We start from the raw sequence: 19329 nt of genomic DNA, 5'->3' as shown, positions 1-19329 counted from the left end.
TCTTCTGCTCAGCAGTGCAAGATTTATTTGGTGTAGAGATCAACTTTGATTCATTCAGAGTTCAATTTACTGCCTCCTCTATGTTATTATTTTTAATTGTCTTGAGCAAACCGCTGGTGCTCAGTAGTAAATACGATCAGCACTTCAGTCTCCTGGCTGAGCTTTTGTTCAAATTCTGTTTGTTATTTTTTGTGTTTTGGAATTTTGTTAATCTGACCTTCTATTTATATGTACTCCCTGCCATCCGCCAATGGAACTTTGTTTTCGGAATTTTGCCCTATCAGCAAACTAACATACATGCTAAACCAGGGGAACCAAGCCCTCTTTGCAGAAAATCAATCACAGTAGAATTTTGTTAAGGGCAGGTATACTGACTACTATTTCTAGCTTAGTTCAGTCGCAAGCTTGACTTGCAAAACTGGTATTTAGCACAACACCAGCAAGCCCAGGCCTCTGCTGTTTGGCTCAACTCTCACCAATAGAATCCATGTCTCAAGGGCCCTGGCAGTCCTTGACTCAAGAGCAACTGAGTCATTGTAGCTGAATCGAAAAGCAACCAGTTCTCTCGACAGTGATCCATGCAGAAAGTTAAACTCAGATCAGTTGTACTCAGAGGCAGGGAAAATAAGATAATTTAAACTGGAAACATCTAAGATCAGTTTTGCAGGGAACAATGTGTGTACACAAATATCAAAAGAACAACAGACAATATTAGTATTACATTCTTCAAATAGCTTGCAAGGAAACATATTCTAATCTTCCAGCTGAGCTTCTAAATTCAGTTTCTCAGGGAGCTCTCCCAACCAGCAGGGAGTGTATGGGAAAGACGCTGATACATATTTATGGTGGAAATGGAGATCCCAGTCTATGTAGAATTTTGGGAAAACCTTGCCCAAATCTTGAATCTTTGAGCTACTCCAATTATAGGCTAACACCCGGTCGAATTTATCACTCAAGAAGACAACCTCTTTGTACGGATGAAATCCAAGAAAATCGAGAAAAGAATCCTTGCTCCTACTTCCTGGTTCGAGAACATTATCATTGTCAGAGTCCCACACAAATTTCTCTTCCAGTATTGCTTCGTTGCAGTACACCACAGTATAAGCTTCATCATCAGAATGTTCTTGTCCCCAACAGTAAAATTCTTGTAAGATCCAAGCTCCATCACACTGTTCATCATAGTTCAGATTTGGCAGGATGGGGAAGATGTCTCTGCCATGCTTCAACACCCACTCTGTCTGACCATGAACACATTGGAAGTTAACGAACCAAACCTGAAGTTGTGACCCCTGAAATATTGATGCACAGTATATCCCGTTGATTGATTTTCCCAGATAAAAATTTTCATCTTCTGTCAGTTCTGTGGGCAACCTAAATGCTTGATACATATTGTTTGACAGTGATATTCTGCAGTAATAATATAATGGTAAATAATCTTATCATAATGCTTAAAACCAGAACCAGAATGACGATGTTTAAGGAGTTAGCATATATCTACCTCATAACAAAACAGTCGTCGCAGCATATATAGAGTGCTCCTCGCCAGTAGCCACATTGATGCTGGAAGCAAAGTCTTGGTGTTGACTGATGCATGCCAGGTAACATCCCTGCAGCCTCCCCATCCCGACCATATGCCCTCTCCTCCCAGGAACCAGTCTTTGATGAAAAGACAGGTAGTATCAATGTGGCCGGCGGCCATTCAGATTCCTCACATTCGTTGTCGTCGTTCAGCTTGTAAGGAACATTGGGCACTATCAACAACTCATTGTTGAGCGACATGGTGGGGTCAAACACGAGGTACTCCTTTGTGCAAACAGACATGCCTGGAGGTGGCGGTTGGGGCAGGGGCGGGCGCGGAGGCAAGGGCGCCCACTGCCGTGTGGCGGGGTTAACCACGCAGTGGTGGAGCAAGAGGAGGCCATTGCAGTGATCCTTGACGTAGATGGGGGGTAGGCGGTCGGGCTCACCGGGCACCGTGTAGTCGAGCCGGCCGGAGACCGCAGCGCCCGTCGTGGGGCGGGAGAGGAACTGCGTGAACCTTAGGTCATGCAAGTTGAGGAAGATGCCGCCCAGCGAGCGCGGGAGGAGGTCCGCGCGCAGATGGCGGCGGTCGTCGACGACGCGTCGCCACGCCTTGCAGACGCAGCGGGACACGGCGAGGCCACGTGGCGCGAGGCGACGGAGTACGCCCGCGAGCACGTCGTCCGGCAGCGGCGGCGTCAGGTCCATCCCCTCCATGGCAATGGCCGGCGAGACAGCTACAGATCCGCTAGGGCTCAGCGCGAAATTGGGGACACGGGAGGCACGCCATCTGCCGTGCGGCGCGGAGCTTATCCCGCCGCCGCGCCCAAGCGGTCTCCGCTCCGCAGAGTCGCTGCGCCTGGGCGTCCGCACAGGTCCCTTGCACTGGTAGTGTGCCTCTCCTCTGGTGGATTGGTGAAGCCGGAAAATATTGGGTGCAAACCGGCCTCTCGCTGCAAGCATGAAAACCCTTTCGAAAACTCTACTCAGAGGTTTTCAAAAATTATGAAACGATGCATATCCATACTTCATGTACGTTGTAGTAAAAGTTGGGAAACAAAATCAATCTAGAAAAATTCATATGAAAATGACAAATTTCATGTGTATTTGCACTAGAAGACAAAATTCTCACTTGCACCTGAATTTTGTCATTTTTGTTTGGATTTTTACACTAAGTTTGCCTCGCAACTTTTGCTACAACGTATATTTATGGATGAGCTATGAATATGCATCGTTTCATAATTTCTGGAATCCTCTAAGTATGTTTTTTTGAAGGTTTTTCACGATTACGTCAAGAGGATGGTTTACACCAAATATTTTCCGCGCATCTGAGCGGATAAAGGCCATGGTCGGTATTTTTGTGTGCGGCATGAAGGAGCGTTTTCCATTTTTTTCTTTGTTTTTAATTACTATAAAAAGTTATGGTCCCTACTTAAAACTCTTAACCAAACAACGAATTGTGCTTCAAACTTTGGCCCTGTTCGGCTGACTAAAAAAACGGCTGATGTTGATACTGATGCTGATTTATTGTGAGAGAAAAACGCTGTTATTTTGCTGAAACGGTACGACAAACGAACAGGGCCTTCATTTCCCATTCCGTAATTCCCCTCTCCATATACCATATGATATCCAAATCTGATCTCTCTATCCCACCTGCTATCTAAACGTCACCGGAAGGAAGAGAGGAGGCGACAAGAGGGGGAACAGGTGTATATCCGGGTGGGTAAGTTTTTCAGTGGAAAAAATGCACGTCAACGATGTGCAAGAGAAACACATGTAAACGATAAAAAGTTTTTCGGCTATTTACCCGTTTGTCAGATCATGGCGGGTGATTTAGATCACGGTGAGGTAAAAAAAAATGTCAGGACCTAATACGGGGTACCCAATGAGGTGGAGCTAATAACCATCAAACGTTGATACTTCTAAACAGACAAGAATGCAACTGCACTTCTTGCCCATACGACCGAAGGTTGGCCACGCCTTGGCCCGCCCTGAGGGTTGGCCTCGCCTCGCCCGACCCCCAGGGCTGGGCTCCGCCTCGCCCGACGACTGAGGGCTGGCTTCGCCTCGCCCGACGTCCAGGGACAGGCTCCGCCTCGCCCGACGCCCGAGGGCTGGCTCCGCCTCGCCCGATAACTGGGGACTGGCCTCGCCTCGCCCGACCCCCGAGGGCTAGGCTCCGCCTCGCCCGACGGCTGGGGGCTGGCTCTGCCTCGCTGAAAGGTCCTAATATGGCTAGAGGGGGGTGAATAGCCTATTTAAAAATCTACAAATCAACTAGAGCAATTTGATTAGTATGACAAATAGCGTAATGCAAACTTGCTCTAGCTCTACAAAGGTTGCAAACTACCTATCCAACAATTCTAGTTGCAAGAATGTAAATGAGTGAGTAGAGTGATTATACCGACGTGTAGGGGATGAACCAATCACAAGATGAATATATAGCCAATCACCGGTAGAATGACAAAGAAGAGAGACAATCGATTTTCTCCCGAGGTTCACGTGCTTGCCAACACGCTACGTCCCCGTTGTGTCGACCAACACTTGGTGGTTCGGCGGCTAAGAGGTGTTTCACAAACCTCGTCCACACGATTGGACACCGCAAGAACTGACCCACAAGTGAGGTAACTCAATGACATGAGCAATTTACTAGAGTTACCTTTCGGCGCTCCGCCGGGGAAGGTACAACTCCCCTCACAATCACCGAAGGCGGCCACGAACAATCACCAACTCGTGCCGATCCTTCACCGCTGCTCCAACCGTCTAGGTGGTGGCAACCACCAAGAGAAACAAGCGAAATCCACAGCACAACACGAATACCAAGTGCCTCTAGATGCAATCACTCAAGCAATGCACTTGGATTCTCTCCCAATCTCTCAATGATGATGGATCAATGATGGAGATGAGTGGGAGAGGCTTTAGCTAAGCTCACAAGGATGCTATGTCAATGAAAAATGTGCAAAAGTTATCCCTTGAGCCGGCCATGGGGCTATAAATAGAGCCCCCATCAAATAGAGCCGTTGTACCCCTTCACTGGGCAAAACACGCTCTGACCGGACGCTCCGGTCATACCGACCGGACGCTGGCCCTCAGCGTCCGGTCGCCTGATGGACGCCACGCGTCACCAGCTTCAAACGCTGTTCGTCAGATTTCAACGGCTACGAAGCTGACCGGACGCTCCGGTCAAAACTGACCGGACGCTGAAGCCTCAGCGTCCGGTCGTTTCCAGTAAGCTCCCCGAGGCATGTTTTTTCGACCGGACGTGTCCGGTCCACCTTGACCGGACGCAGACCAGCGTCTGGTGCTCAACCCTACCCACTGTGCCGTCTGACAGCTCGACCGGATGCAGCCTTTCAGCGTCCGGTCGCTGAGTGACCCAGCGTCCGGTCAGTAGACCGACGCCAGCATCATTTCGACCAACTCCATTTCAACTCTAACTTCTTCACCCTTGCTCAAATGTGCCAACCACCAAGAATTTTGCATCCGGCGCAATAGAAAATAGACATTTTATTTTTCCAAAAGCGCCGAATCCATCTCAACCCTGCAAACACCTTGTGCACATGTGTTAACATATTTTCACAAATATTTTCAAGGGTGTTAGCACTCCACTAGATCCTAAATGCATATGCAATGAGTTAGAGCATCTAGTGGCACTTTGATAACCGCATTTCGATACGAGTTACACTTCTCTTATGATTAGCATTCTCAACATTTCAAACCTTGGAGGTAGACTCATCAAGAACTGATGAGAGACATCATCATTCTTGATCTTTTCTCCCAAAGCCTTCAAATCATTGACAATGACTTGCAAGCGATGGAACATCTCCGGTATGCTCTCATCATCTTTCATCTTGAAACCTATCAACTTGTCCTTGAGAATATATAACTTGGCACTCTTCACCTCCGGTGTGCCCTCATAGGTTTCCTCTAATCTCCTCCACACTTCATTTGCTCTTTCACAATCCTTGATTTGCTCAAACACCTTTGGATCAAGGGCATTGTATAGGGTGTTGAGAGCCATTGTATTGCATTGCTTGTTAGACTTATCTTGGTTGGTGGGATTGTCGGGATTAATGATAGCATAATCATTCTCGGTTACATCCCATACTTGATCATTGATTGAACCAAGATACACACTTATCTTTCTCTTCCAATAATCATAGCTTGTGCCATCAAAGAATGGTGGTTTGCCCCCCACATGGTTGAACACAACTTGAGCCATAATTTGACACCGAGGTTGTTAAGCCTTCAATCAAACGGTGACCACGGCTTTGATACCAATTGAAGGGTCGAGATGGCGGACTAGAGGGGGGATGAATAGTCTTTTCTAAAATTAATCGTGTTGGCTTACCGAAACAAGTGCGGAATTATAACTATCGGTCTAGCCAAGACTACACCCCTCTATCTATGTTCTTTAGCACCTTGCAAAGATACTAATTATGCAACTAAGGTGCCGGGCTAGCTAGAGCTCTCCTAAACAATTCTAGGAGCAAGGTTACACAAACCTATGCTACTAGCACTTTAAGCAACAAGGGAGCTCCTACACATGCTAGTAAGCAAAAGCATAAAGCCAACTAAGCTCACTAGCAATGCTCAATAACAAGACAACCAATGTCAAATTAGAGAGCGCAAATACTTAGCTACATAAACTAAGTAATGTGACTAACAAGGTTACACAAACCAAATTAGCCACGCAAGGAAGCTACTTCTATGCTACACAAGCAAGAAGGTAATTAGCAAGCTACACAAGCTATCTAATTACAAGAGCAACTACACAAGCTTAATATGTATAAAAGTAATTGTAAGCTTGTGTAATGGGAATGCAAACCAACGGGAAGAACAAGGTTGACACGATGATTTTTCTCCCGAGGTTCACGTGTTTGCCAACACGCTAGTCCCCGTTGTGTCGACCGCTCACTTGGTGGTTCGGTGGCTAATTAGCATCACCCGCTAAGCCCGCACGTCGGGCGCCGCAAGAACCTACCCCTTGAGTGAGGGTAGCTCAATGACACGCTTTACTAGAGTTGCTCTTCGCGGCTCCCGTGGGGTGAGCACAAGTACCCCTCACAAGCTCTTCTCCGGAGCCCCGCACAAGCTTCTTGCGGGCTTCGACAGAGACCACCACCAAGCCGTCTAGGAGGTGGCAACCTCCAAGAGTAACAAGCACCATCGGCTTGCAACTCGATCACCTAGTGCCACTCGATGCAACCTCACAATGCAATCGCACTAGAATCACTTACTCACACAATCGAATGATCACTATCAAGTATATGTGTGATGGAGGTTTCCCAAGCACTCACAAGCATGGACACTAAGTCCATGGCCGAAGGCCACTTCTATTTATAGCCCCAAGGGCTAAACTAGCCGTTACCCCTTCACTGGGCAACGGTCGGGCCGACCGGACGCTCCGGTCGTGATGACCGGACGCTGGACCTTAGCGTCCGGTCGCCCGCAGACGACCACGTGTCCCGATTCCAACGGTCACTTGACCTGACCGGACGCAGCAGCTTCAACTGACCGGACGCTGTACCCCCAGCGTCCGGTCGTTTCTAGTAAGGTACCGACCTTGACCGGACGCGGCAGCTTCAACTGACCGGACGCTGGACCCTCAGCGTTCGGTCGTTTCCAGTAAGCTCCCGAGCATGACCGGACGCGTCCGATCGAACGTGATCGGACGCAGCACCAGCGTCCGGTCACTCTCCAGCTACTGCTACACTCCACGTCAGCGCGACCGGACGCAGGCAGTCAGCGTCCGGTGCATTTGGATCCAGCATCCGGTCACTTGACCAACGCTGGCATCTCCTCCATTTTCTTCACCCTTGCTCAAGTGTGCTAACCGCAAGAATTTGCATCCGGCGCAATAGAAAATAGACATTCTATTTTCCCGAAAGCGCCGAATCCCGCCGCGCAAGCTCGGCGGGAGGGAGAGAGGGACCCAAAACCCATCTCACCCCTGCAAACACCACCTCCTTTGTAAATGTGCCAACACCACCAAGTGTACACCATCATATGTATGTGTGTTAGCATTTTCACAATCATTTCCCAAAGGATGTTAGCCACTCAACTTGCCACGCCACTCGATCCTAGCGACAATGCAAAGTTAGATCACTCGAGTGGCACTAGATGACTGATATGCAAACAAGTTTGCCCCTCTTGATAGTACGGCCATCTATCCTAAACCCGGTCATAAACTTCTCTACACACCTATGACCGGTGAAATGAAATGCCCTAGGTTATACCTTTGCCTTGCGCATTCCATTCCATCTCCTTTAATGTCGATGCAACATATGCACCAACACGATCAACAATGATATGATCCACTTCATATCATCACATGATCATATTGGTTCATCGATCTTGACTCTACTTGCTCTTCACCGTTGCTATCGTCCATCGGCGCCAAGTCTTGCTCAAGCTTCACCGCCTTGATCACATGACTCAATGTCATGTCTCATGTGCATTTAAGCTCCTTCATCATCACATGTGTGAGCTTTGCAACATCTCCAAGCCATTTTCACCTTCATGGTATATGTTGCTCATACACATGTACCTGTGGACTAATCACCTGTGTATCTCACATAAACACAATTAGTCCACCTAGGTTGTCACTCAATTACCAAAACCAACAAGGACCTTTCACTCGCCCGACGTCACGGGACAGGCTCCGCCTCGCTCGACGACTGCACCCTGCTCCTTCATAATGACGAGCACAGGGTAAGACAGGACATTCGAGTCAACCGCAGTACCGAGGACCATGCCCTGCACGCCTGTAGGAAAGTACCGTCAGGATACGACGGGACGGGCGCTTTAAGCCCTTCCAGGCATGACAGAGCCCGAACAGTGTTGTAGGCGCCGACTTTTGTCTTACAGTGTTGTGGACGCCGCCATCAGCCCTTGGGCGCGGGTCCTAACATAAGCATACGACAACTAACAATCCAGGAGGGAAACTCACATCAACTACAGTAACAGACGTATGGTCACTTCCCCGTATGCTCCCCGTAGGGTCACGGCTCTGTACCCTGGCACGCCGCATCGTCCGCCGGAGTAGGATGGGACGTAACCACTAGCTGATCGAAGCCAGAGCACGGCCCTATCAGGATAACATGCTATCCCTGGCACCGTCTGTCATGTTGGCAGGGCAGGCTCAAGGGAAAAAGAAGACCCGGCAACTTCGAAGGACCTTCTCTACCTCTGGTTTTTTCTCTTTCTCTCATCTGTAATCCCTGTTCCCCCTTGGTCTATAAAAGGGAGGGCAGGGCACCCCACTAAGGGGACGGATCGATTCCACACACAACACATCACATAACACGCAACCAAGCAGCAACCGAGCTCTTGGCATCCTTTCGATCTTTCCATCAGAGACTTGGGATCTGTCCCTCTCTCGACCATTTGTACCCCCTACTACGAACTTTTTCCAGTGCTAATAACACGAGCAGCAGCAAAACTGGACGTAGGGACATTCTGTCCGAACCAGTATAAATCTTGTGTCCTTTAGTATACCATCCGAGCCTAACGCGCAACAAATATAAAATTACTAGTTGGTGTTTATTCGAAACACCGACAAGAGGATATATTCGTATTTACAAGTTATTTTTAAGACTGCATAACTTTTGGTACATTCTTCGAGAACGACATGCTAAACCTCAAGTGAGCATGTCATATGTTAGAAATGGCATCAATGGAGATCTTTTGTCAAGTTTGAGTGGTTGTCTTTAATAGGCTTAGCGCTTAGTTTGGTGCATGAATATACACGTTTTTATTTTTTTTTCTTTGTTTGCTCTTTGAGATCTCGCTGTTATCAGACGGCGGCTAAACTTTTGATAGGGGGGGGGGGGGGGGGGGGGTGTTCAGGACGCGGCTTTTCTGGATTAAAAAAAGAAATAAAATCTTCTCTTTTTTTCAAAAAAAAAATTGGAGACGCAGTTACCTTAGCTCAACATGCAAACACGAGCTATCGATCTAACATTAGAGAGAGGCAAGTGCTTCAGAATTCAGAAACACCAAACGCTGATTGCAAATTAAAGCGCAGAGCCCACATAATCAGTTCAGCAACCTAGCTTTCTTCAGCACCTGAATTAGGGGCCTAGACACTTTGGCTGCGTTTGTTCGGTGTGCCCCCAATTACGAGTATACTCTCCTCTAATTGCAAATGTAAATCGTTCGAAGCATTATACAGTGGAAAAAGACAACTTGAAAGCATGGAGTACCTCCTAGAAAATCAATTGAAATAAACAGTAAAACCCAGCGATGCGCACCCTGGTCCACAACACAAACGGAGCAAGACAGCAGTGTTTCCCAATGTTCCAGAGCAGCAGCAAACCTTGCTATCGCTATCAATCTCGCGCCATTAAAGCGTACCTCGCCAGCGAAAAAAAGAGAGAGGAAAGAACAAAGAATAACAACACAATATTCCATTTTTCAGGCAGAGGCATCATTGTCATCAGCAACCTTGCTTTCCTCAGAACTTGGGGCATCAGCAGCAGCATCAGTAACAGCAGCAACAGCAACCTGGACTGATTCAGGATCCACCCGCTTCTCTTCCTCCGCCGCCTGCGCGTCGCCACTCGGAAGATCATCATCCTTCAGTTCTTCGGCCGTGTCGTCGTGCTCGGTTGTTGCCTGCGGTGATCCCATCGTTTCCCCGGCAGCGGCAGCACTCGCTGGCTCCTCATCAGCCATGACCTTCTCTGCCTCTTGGTGGTCGGCCTCCCCATCACTGGCCTCCGCGTCCTGTGTGCAGAGGCAGCAAGCGCAGCAATTGGTTACTCCGGCGCAGCACACCAGTACGTAATAGCTAGTTTTTGCATTTCTTGTGCTATTTTATCATTCGAAAGGAAGCAGCAAGACAGCTGAAGCTTGGTGTCACTGTCTTGTCACTCGAGTTGAGTACCCGAGGGCTAAAGGGAATGAAGTTGCTTACCTGTTTGAGCAGGACGCTGAGGGACCTCCGGCGGCTGACATCGGCCTGGTCGACCTCGGCGGCGGCCACCGGGAGCACGTCGGCCTTAGCCTTCTCGTCGGCGGCCGCCTGTGGCGCCGCGGCGTCCTCCTCGACCAACGGCGCCTCGCCCTTGACCTTGAGGTCACCCGGCTTCGTCGCGCACGCTCCCATGGCCAGAAGGGATAGCAATAGCAACACAACACTCACTAGAGCCGATAGATTAATCTACACTTGAGAAGAGAGGAAGATAACAGAGAACAAATGTGTATATGTAGTGAGACTGAGAGAGACTCTTGAAAGTGGGCAGGACTAGTATCTTTTCCGCCGGCCGGCCTCGGCAATGGCATCAGCAGCGCTGAGAAACTGCAAAAGCGCGCGACTCTTTAAGGCTTTTTTAGGCCTCTCATCACTCATCAGGGCAGGGCCCCTCCGACATTCGTCCTGGGGCGCAGGACCCGACCGGCCGGGCAGCTCGCGTTTTGCATTATACAACAGTGAAACAGCCTGCCCTTCCGGCCTTCTCCATGGCACATACTCTGGCTCAAGGCATGGTGGTATACTATCATATTGCAGTTGCAGACTTGCAAATGTATAATACTCATAGCCGAAACAAAATGCTAGGTGGAGTAGGAGATTGATACACCTCAGACATGCTGTACAGCTGCTGGCCATGCTGAGCATCTCCAGGGTAGCACTCGGACTTCTCTGCTTCCACACCTGGGACCAGCCAATGCACTCTCTGAATCTCCATATGCAAAATACAATTTTTTTTTTATTTTCAAATGGAAAAGACGGCGTCTTCAGTTCTCATTGCGTTGGTCCGTCAGGGGCCCTTCCAGGCATGATCACCACAAGTGGTTCCCTTGGTCGTTCTACTAGTATTCGTGTTTCAATCACGGTTCCTATATCTGGATCAGAAAAGATCCAGTCTGTCTGAGCTGAGATGAATAGGCGATGATCATTTGTCACCATGATTGTTGCTCCAGACGTGTACTATCAGAAAACAAGAAGTTCGTTTCATGGTATGCATAGCTTCGCCATTTTTTTGGTACACATCTGACACTGACAGCATTGTTTTTCAAAGACATTTTGTGAGCGACGACGAGAACTGAAGAACACATATCATCGTCACCATATCTCCACTGCAGGGCGTTTCAGAAACACTTTAAGCTTTTCAAGTCAAAACATTTCGATTGCCGGCAAAGCAGCAGTTGAACATGAATGGCAGCAAGTTGCAAGTGCAGAGTGTTCATCGCTTTTCAACAAAACCAGGCACTCTTGTCGACCACATCAGGAAGTAGTATCAGGTTATTACACGGAAAAGGGCAGCACCCGCACCACACACACACAGCATAGAACAGAGCACAATGTTTAGAATACAATAGCTCGAGCTGTAGCCCACCAATTGCCAACCCAAATGCAGAACCTGCTTTTAAAGACACCTACCTGATAAAAATGAACAGCTGATGCTGCTGCCACTTTCGTTAGTCCAGAAAATACTTTTAATATAACATGTTCCTAGGACATGAGTCCAGCTGATGAGATCTAAACATCGGTGAAAACTGGTTTCTGAAACTGTACAGTAGCTTATAACAAATCCAACGAGGAAAACATGAAGATAACTAACTCTTTGGTGATATTGATGTAATAGTGACTTTTTTACATAAATGATTTGGCTACTAGCAGTTTGAGCCAGAAAAGACCCTCAAATAATTGCAAAAATGTCATTAGAACAATAGCAGTAGCAAAAGAAAGAGGAAATGAACTCAGCCAACAGTGACACACAAATGCGCAACCAATCGAGATGAATAAGAAAATTTTCGAAACAAGATGAGTAAGAAAATAATTATAACATTAAGTACCATATTCCGATCATGCCCTGGAAGGCCAGAAAGCAGCAGGTGGACCTGTCAAAGGAAGCAAATACAAGCTCTTCGACCCTTTTTCACAAAACCTGACACTGTCTACCACACCAGTAACGACCGTCAGCTTATGACATACGAAGTGGACACTACCAGCATCACAAATATAAACAGAGGAAAGAACACATTAAAATAATTGGAATGTTCGACAAAAGATGCAGGCTTCTACCCCACCAACACCAATGGTCAAAACAAATGCAGCTTGCTTTTAAATGGTAGCTTGAAGAGATGTATACCTTGTACTGCACTAGTATTACTCCTGTCTGTTAGTGAAGAAAGATGGGGTCGGTACAACATACAATACACAAGTCCAGCTGATGCTTATCATAAACCTCAGTGGAAAAACACAGCATTTCTGAAACTTCACATTACCTTAGATCAAATCAACCTGGAAAGCATGGATGAAGACAACAAACTCTTTGGTGATATTCATGTAATAATGGTATTCACAAAGTACACTGAGACAACACAACATCTTATCCTGCAGTAGCTGTACCTCAAATAATGGAAAGATATCATATAAGAATGGAACAGAGCAAACAGAACAGGAAATACACTGCGCTCAATCAAAGCATAACGCACAGCCAATCGCAGTGAGATGGATAACATATGCAATGATAAGCACCATATTCAGATGTCAAACTGTACTTATTGTAAACGCTTAACACCAGAAGAGTCATTAACTTAACCGATACGCAGTTAGCAAAGATGAAACTATGTAATGTGATATATCCTAATTTGTAAGCTACTGCAATAGACAAAAGGATTACCAGAAACTCTAAGAGTTCTCTAGCTCTACCACTTACATCCTGCAATCACTAAATCCTCGTTGGTTTGATGCCCATCTCAATTTCCTTAAGCCTCAGCTCCAGCTCCAATCGCTCATTTTCCAGCTTCATCTTTTCATTCTCCAGCTTCATTTTCTCCAACTCCCTGTCCTTCTCCTTGCTGAACTTCAACCATTTGAAATGCCTCTGCTCAATTCTCAGCATCTCTGATTTTATATCCAGACGTTGTCTCTCGATTTGAGCACGCATAGCACTTAAATTCTTCTCAGCAGATGGACCACCAGATCCTTCAGAGAACATTTTGTTCATGTCAATGGCCACAACCTCAGACAGATGAGACCCACAATGTCCCTCCTCATGATAATGCTTCAATTTCTTGGTGGCATGAACTCTGTGAACACCATGATCCTCAGCACTGACCTCCAGGTCATCATTCAACTCATCGTCCTCATAATCATCATCATCTTCAGAAAGCAACATCTGATCATCCTCATCATCATAGCCAAACGAGCACTTCTTTCCCTGTTCATCTGGAGCCCTAAGCGCCATTCGCAGGAACCTCTGAAGGGCAGGATCATTAAGCAGGCAGTAGCGGTTCCTGTTGTGGTAGGAGCACATCTCCTCGTAGTGCAGATGCTTGGAGTTGAGATGCTTCTTGGCCTCCTCCCTAAGCTTCCCAGATAGGCTCACCTTGTCAAGGAGCTCGTGCTTCTCGACGATCTGGCAAGCCCTTCCCCGGCCGAGGATCTCGGTCAGCCTCTTGTACCTCTTGTTGAGGTCGTTGAACTTGTCCTCGCACTGCTGCGGCGACACCGCGAACCCCCTCTGGGTCATGGCCGAGGAGACCAGCCTCCACTTGCCCTTCCTCTTGAGCAGGGCGTGCTTCCTCCTCCCGCTGCTGGTCCCGTAGTCCGCGTCCACGTCCTCGTCGATGTAGGACACGGCCGTCACGAGCAGCTTGACCATGCCGCTGGTCCACTTGACCCGGTGCCACGGGGAGGCGGCCGCCGCCTTGCCGTGGTCGAGGTGGCCGTCGTCGGCGTCCTCCTCGTCGCTCAACGAGGCCTTCACCGCATTGCTTAGCTCCGGCACCTGGTTCGCGGCGGGGATGGCAAAGACGCCCTGGTGAAACTGGACCGCCTGGGGTTGGGCGGCGAAGTGGAACGGCTGCGCCAGATCGAAGGGGGCCCCGCCTCCGCCTGGGATCAGGGTTTGCGGCGGCAAATTCCCCTCCATCTCCGACGAGGAAACACCCACCCCAGCCTGACTGGCAGAGATCACGGATTTCAACCCACAAGAACTGTGCTCGCTTCAAAGCCTCACCAAACTCGTGACTCGTGAGGAGATGGCAGGAGCCAGCTTTTTCTTGGGTGGAGGAGTTTCTTGCGGGATTTCCGGGGACGGGAGGCGGAAAAGGCCAAAGCTTGCAGCTGGTCCTTGGAAAGGGGGGTTGCAAAATGCACGCGCCGCCGGCTGCTGCTGCAATCTGCCGCACGGCAAGTGTGTGAACGCCAAGAACAGATGGGGACTACGAGAAAGGGGAGTAATCCGAGGCAGGAACAGGACTATTGTTGGCTCGAAATTGGATCAGCGCACGAGAAACACCCTATCCTCGACCACGAAATTCAAGAGAGCAGAAGAGCTAGGATGGGGGCAAGGAAAAAACATACCGACGCGGCGAGGCTGCTGAGCCAAGGTTTGGGGGGTTTATTACGCCGATCCTACGGTCGCAGCAGCAGAAAAGAATGCATGCTCGATGGGAGGAATCGCTGATTTTGGCAGAACCTGGCGGTAACAAAAGGAGGCCTCTCCACCTCGAGGAAATCTGGCACTACCATTGATCACCTTCTTTGTTTTCTCTCTCGGCTTAACCTCGGTTGGTGGCAACTGGACAGCCCCAGTCCCAGGCAGGAGAAACAGAGACACGCGAGGAGGGGGTAGGTGATGACCGATGATTGAAGATGATAAAAAGGGAGGGCTCTAGCTGACGACACGCTGCTAGTAAAGCGGCTGGAGGCTTCCAAAATCGCTCGTAAAGAAATCAGTAAAATATTTAGCTGAGAGGAAGCACAAGTTGAAGTTGGGGGCGCAGGGAGGACGATGATTGGGATTCGGTGCAGAGCATTTGGCGCCGTTGGGCTGCGGGGGAGTGTGCGCGGCACGCACGCAAGCACACGTCCACAACACTTTTTCAGCCAGCGCCAGGCACTCCCTTGCGCAGCTAGGATAGGAGGGGTGTGTGTGTGAGAGAGGGAGAGAGCGCGCGCGCGAGAGAGAGAGAGAGCGGCTGATGGGGATCGCTTCTCGGCTGCGTGCCAACCTGCGGGTGGGGACGGCGATGCTGACGCCGTGGGCTTCGTTTCACTATGGGATTCATCGAACCTCGCTGTGCCTTTATGGGATTCATCGAACCTCGCTGTGCCTTTTAATTAGCACTGCAATGGCGTCGTCTTCGCGTACTGATGTCACTGGGTTGAAGAGTAGAGCGATGTTTACCAATCTACCTAGTCCTCGCCACATCCGTGTTTATGTCACCCTATGTCTACAAAAAATACAAAGTTATATCAAAATTTAACTTTAATTTTTACCAATTTGTGTTTACACCACACTTCTGTGTTTTATAAATTTAACTTTGTATTTTTACCACCCTACTCAGACATAACTACAGTTTTAAAATCACCCAGGGTGTAAAAACAAATAGTTTTAAAAGTTAGGAGAGATTAAAAATCTGGTTTTATAAATGAAGGATGAAAGTCGGAAGGTGCAAAAACAAATAGTTTTAAAAGTTAAGAAAAAAATAAAAAAATCTAGTTTTTAAATGAAAGATTAAGTCCGACTATTGTAAAAGTTGAGGAGCTAAAAGGATTTTTTTTGCCTCACTATGGCAAGTGGATGAGTGCCAGGTAAAATTGGAAGCAGTTAGAGCATCTCCGAGAGTCTTTTTTTTTTAACTCTCTCTCTGATTCCACCTGTGTAGAATTCACTTTCTATATATCTTTTCACCCTCCATTGACTTTTTCTGTATCTTGTGCCCACTCTAGAGAGTCATCCTCGTCCTTTTATTTATTTTTTTGCTAGCGAGAAATCCGAAATAGAGAATGACTATATTTAAATATATAACCAATTAAAGAAGCTGTTGCATGGTGTTTTTTTTATCAAAGTCTCTATTCCTAATAGGAAAGATATACAAAGTCTCTTGGAGTTGCTCTTACAATGGCGATATACCAGATATCAAAAGTCACACATAGACAAGGTTCGAAATAGCCAAGTGGGATGTAGATGAACTAAACAATATCAGCCGATGTTACAGAAGAGTCGTTTTTAGGTGAATTCCTGAACTATCATGCTGTCGATTCAACCCAAGGGAAAGTACTAACTTATTCGTGATTCTTTGATTTGGTGCGCAACTCGCAAGTGGGCCGGTGTGGTCATGTTCCTTGTCTGCGTTCGCAGGACCCTATCATTTGGGGGAGAATTCAATTCAAAGATGATTGAAGCATCACCCTCGTACTATTAGTTTTGTCAATGTGCAATGAACGCCGCTGAGCGGGAACGGAAATAATATGGTCATATGAATTTGAGATTCCTTTTATTTTTTATAGCACAAATAAAATTAATAACTAATATCATGATATGCCGTCCTAAATGGTTTTTTTTATTTAGGTATTCACAAGGTTAACTGTGTGTATACGTGCATTCATTAGAGATGGTGATGGATCAAGGGAGATACAGGTGGAGATAAAGCGACAGTACACATAGACCATTATTATAAGATCTCAATTTCGTATGGACCACTGAAAAAAAGAATTATAACTTTTATATTGTTATTTTAGGCCTGGTTCGTTTGAACTTATAAGCCTGTCTTATCAGCTATGGTAAAAAATTTTTTTTTGAAGAATTAATTGCAAATGGCCATTTTTTTTACCTTTATTTACATTTCCTTCTTCTAATCCTCCGCCGGCGGCGGCCTCGTAAACCTTCTGGTCCGTACGCCCGCTCAGCCCGCCCTGCACGACGCGGCGCAGGGCGTGCCCGGCACTCCTGGCCTCCGCCTCAACCTGGCAGAGGACGCGTGCTCTCCCGTACCGCCGTCTCTGACATGCCGTCTATCTAGGTGGAAAATACGGGCATGGCTCGTACTACCTCTAACGCCGATTCTTCCTTGCCGCTCGCGGTAGGACAAATAAAAAGGCTGTCAAAGTGACATTTTCTTGTTCCATCGCTGCATCATTTCATTTGCAAGCATGTCATCCCTATTTGGCGCAGGTATCGGCAAGAAGGGACTTGCTTCAATTCCAAGCGGGGCCTAGGTGGCGCAAACTAAAAAATCGTCAAAGTCCTAAAGCGCTGTCCCACGAACCTGTTTGGCAAGGCTTCGGCCAGCTCCGGCTCCGCCTGACAATCACCGGACAGATCACTGTAGATCACTGTAGCTCGGAGCCAGATTTCTCTCTCCTGCTTTTTCCTCTCACTGTAGCTCGGGGTACTGTTCACAGAGCCGGAGGAGCCAAAATTTCGGGCTTCACCAGTGAAGCTGCTGGCTGTGCCCTCCGGAGCCGTGCCAAACAGGTTAAGCTCCGCGCTGTCTGAAAATATTAATTTGGCACGTGCATATATTCATCCACAGGTTCGGACACAGATTTACGCGAATGGTGAGATCTAGTAGCAAGGATATGGTAAAATAAAATGGTAATGGCATCGTACAAGCTTTTTGCTGCACACATGCAATGGATCTACTGTGAAGGACTGGAGCGATCGGTGACTAGCTAGCAGAGAATGCAGGGACGGTGGTACTGTGATTCGTCTTGCCAACCAACCAACGGTGCCGGCAGCCAACAGGCCTCCTCGTCCATCTTGGGTTCCTCTTCTTTGATCCCGGGCGCAAAGGTAGCAGTCGGATGGAGCCAATCAGACACGCAGTGGAGCATTTGGACAGCTCGTGTGCCACGAAGGACGACCTGAATTTCTTGTCTTTCCTCTGTATATACCTGACAATGATGCGATGGGTTATGGGCATGCCGCATGTGACCGCCGGTGATTGGAGTCGGCCATTGTTTTAAGGTCAGTACTTTTTCAGCGGAGTAATAGTATTTTTCTCTTACGATATTAGTATTTTTTAGCCTGACTTTTTAGACCCAGCTAGTTCACCACTTCTCGTGACGGATGAAGTACACCATGGTCCATTTCTCTTTTGACATAATCTGTAGGTAGAATAGTTATTTTAATCTCTGAACTATTACTCGAGGCTCAGTTTCGTTCTTGAACTTTCAAAACGGTCATTTTAGTCCTCAGACTCTATTGTTAGGCTCAGTTTCATTCTAAAACTACGAAGATGATCATTTCAGTCCACAAACTTTGCATTTTAGGCTTAATTTCATCCTAGAACTATGAAGATGATCATTCCAGTCCTCAAACTTTATATTTTCAGTCTTTAAACTTTTGTTTTCAAACTCAACTTTGTCTACATTCTATGTGGAACACTGTGATGTTGCACCTGGTCAGCTTCAACACCACCAGCGATTGGAGATAGAAAATAATATTCATCCAAAAACACTTATCCGACTATAAATAATTTTTTTGGAGCAATTACAGTTGGTTCAATCATTATTTACTCCTTAAGAATACATGGAAAATATATTGAAACAATAGCAGATCTATAATGTTTTTTTTCCTTAGCTACTTCTACGTTAGGCTCAACTAATAACGATTTGTGTATTTTATACCCATTGGTTAAAAATAATTCATATTTAAAAATATTTAGATCTATATTATATTCATCTTAGAATATGAATACAAATGTTGAAAGTGTGCAATCCGATTCGGTAGCTGGGACGACGCTAGGGATGACTGTCCATCTCAAATCATGGGTGCTGCTAGACATAGGACGAAGTTGTCCCAAAATGTATTTTGATAATTCATGGATGAAATTATGCCTAAAATATAAAGTTTTTTTTTTGGATAGACAAAACTGAATTGAAAAATAAAAGTTTAAATACTAAAATGCATTTTGGTAGTTTATGCAAGAAATTGAGCCCAAGATGCGTAGTTTGAGGACTGAAACGATCATTTCATAGTTTTGAGATGAAATTGAGCATAAAAGTAGAGTTTGAGGACTAAAACAGCTGTTTTAAAAGTTTAGGGATAAAACTGAGCCTCG

The 19329-nt window shown here is 47.0% G+C and overlaps 3 protein-coding genes across 3 annotated transcripts; all 3 read right to left on the bottom strand.

The window, feature by feature from the left end:
- Nucleotides 1-633: 633 nt before the first annotated feature.
- Nucleotides 634-2406, bottom strand: LOC136463508 (uncharacterized). The gene is made up of 2 exons (XM_066462499.1): nt 1499-2406; nt 634-1407 (listed from the first exon to the last, which is right to left on the bottom strand). The coding sequence occupies exons 1-2, from the start codon at nt 2236-2238 to the stop codon at nt 753-755; spliced, it is 1395 nt and encodes a 464-aa protein (XP_066318596.1). The 5' UTR covers nt 2239-2406; the 3' UTR covers nt 634-752.
- A 7320-nt stretch (nt 2407-9726) lies between these two features.
- LOC136467117 (uncharacterized) lies at nt 9727-12843 on the bottom strand. Its single transcript, XM_066465664.1, has 2 exons — nt 10442-12843; nt 9727-10251 (listed from the first exon to the last, which is right to left on the bottom strand). Exons 1-2 carry the CDS (start codon nt 10631-10633, stop codon nt 9940-9942), a joined length of 504 nt encoding a protein of 167 aa, XP_066321761.1. The 5' UTR covers nt 10634-12843; the 3' UTR covers nt 9727-9939.
- A 240-nt stretch (nt 12844-13083) lies between these two features.
- LOC136467116 (uncharacterized) lies at nt 13084-15342 on the bottom strand. The gene is made up of 2 exons (XM_066465663.1): nt 14843-15342; nt 13084-14658 (listed from the first exon to the last, which is right to left on the bottom strand). Exon 2 carries the CDS (start codon nt 14406-14408, stop codon nt 13203-13205), a length of 1206 nt encoding a protein of 401 aa, XP_066321760.1. The 5' UTR covers nt 14409-14658; nt 14843-15342; the 3' UTR covers nt 13084-13202.
- Nucleotides 15343-19329: the final 3987 nt, after the last annotated feature.

The sequence above is a fragment of the Miscanthus floridulus genome, chromosome 7 (assembly GCF_019320115.1).
Source record: "Miscanthus floridulus cultivar M001 chromosome 7, ASM1932011v1, whole genome shotgun sequence".
In the NCBI taxonomy this organism is placed as follows: Eukaryota; Viridiplantae; Streptophyta; class Magnoliopsida; order Poales; family Poaceae; genus Miscanthus; species Miscanthus floridulus.
This window is presented reverse-complemented; position numbering and strand designations above follow the sequence as displayed.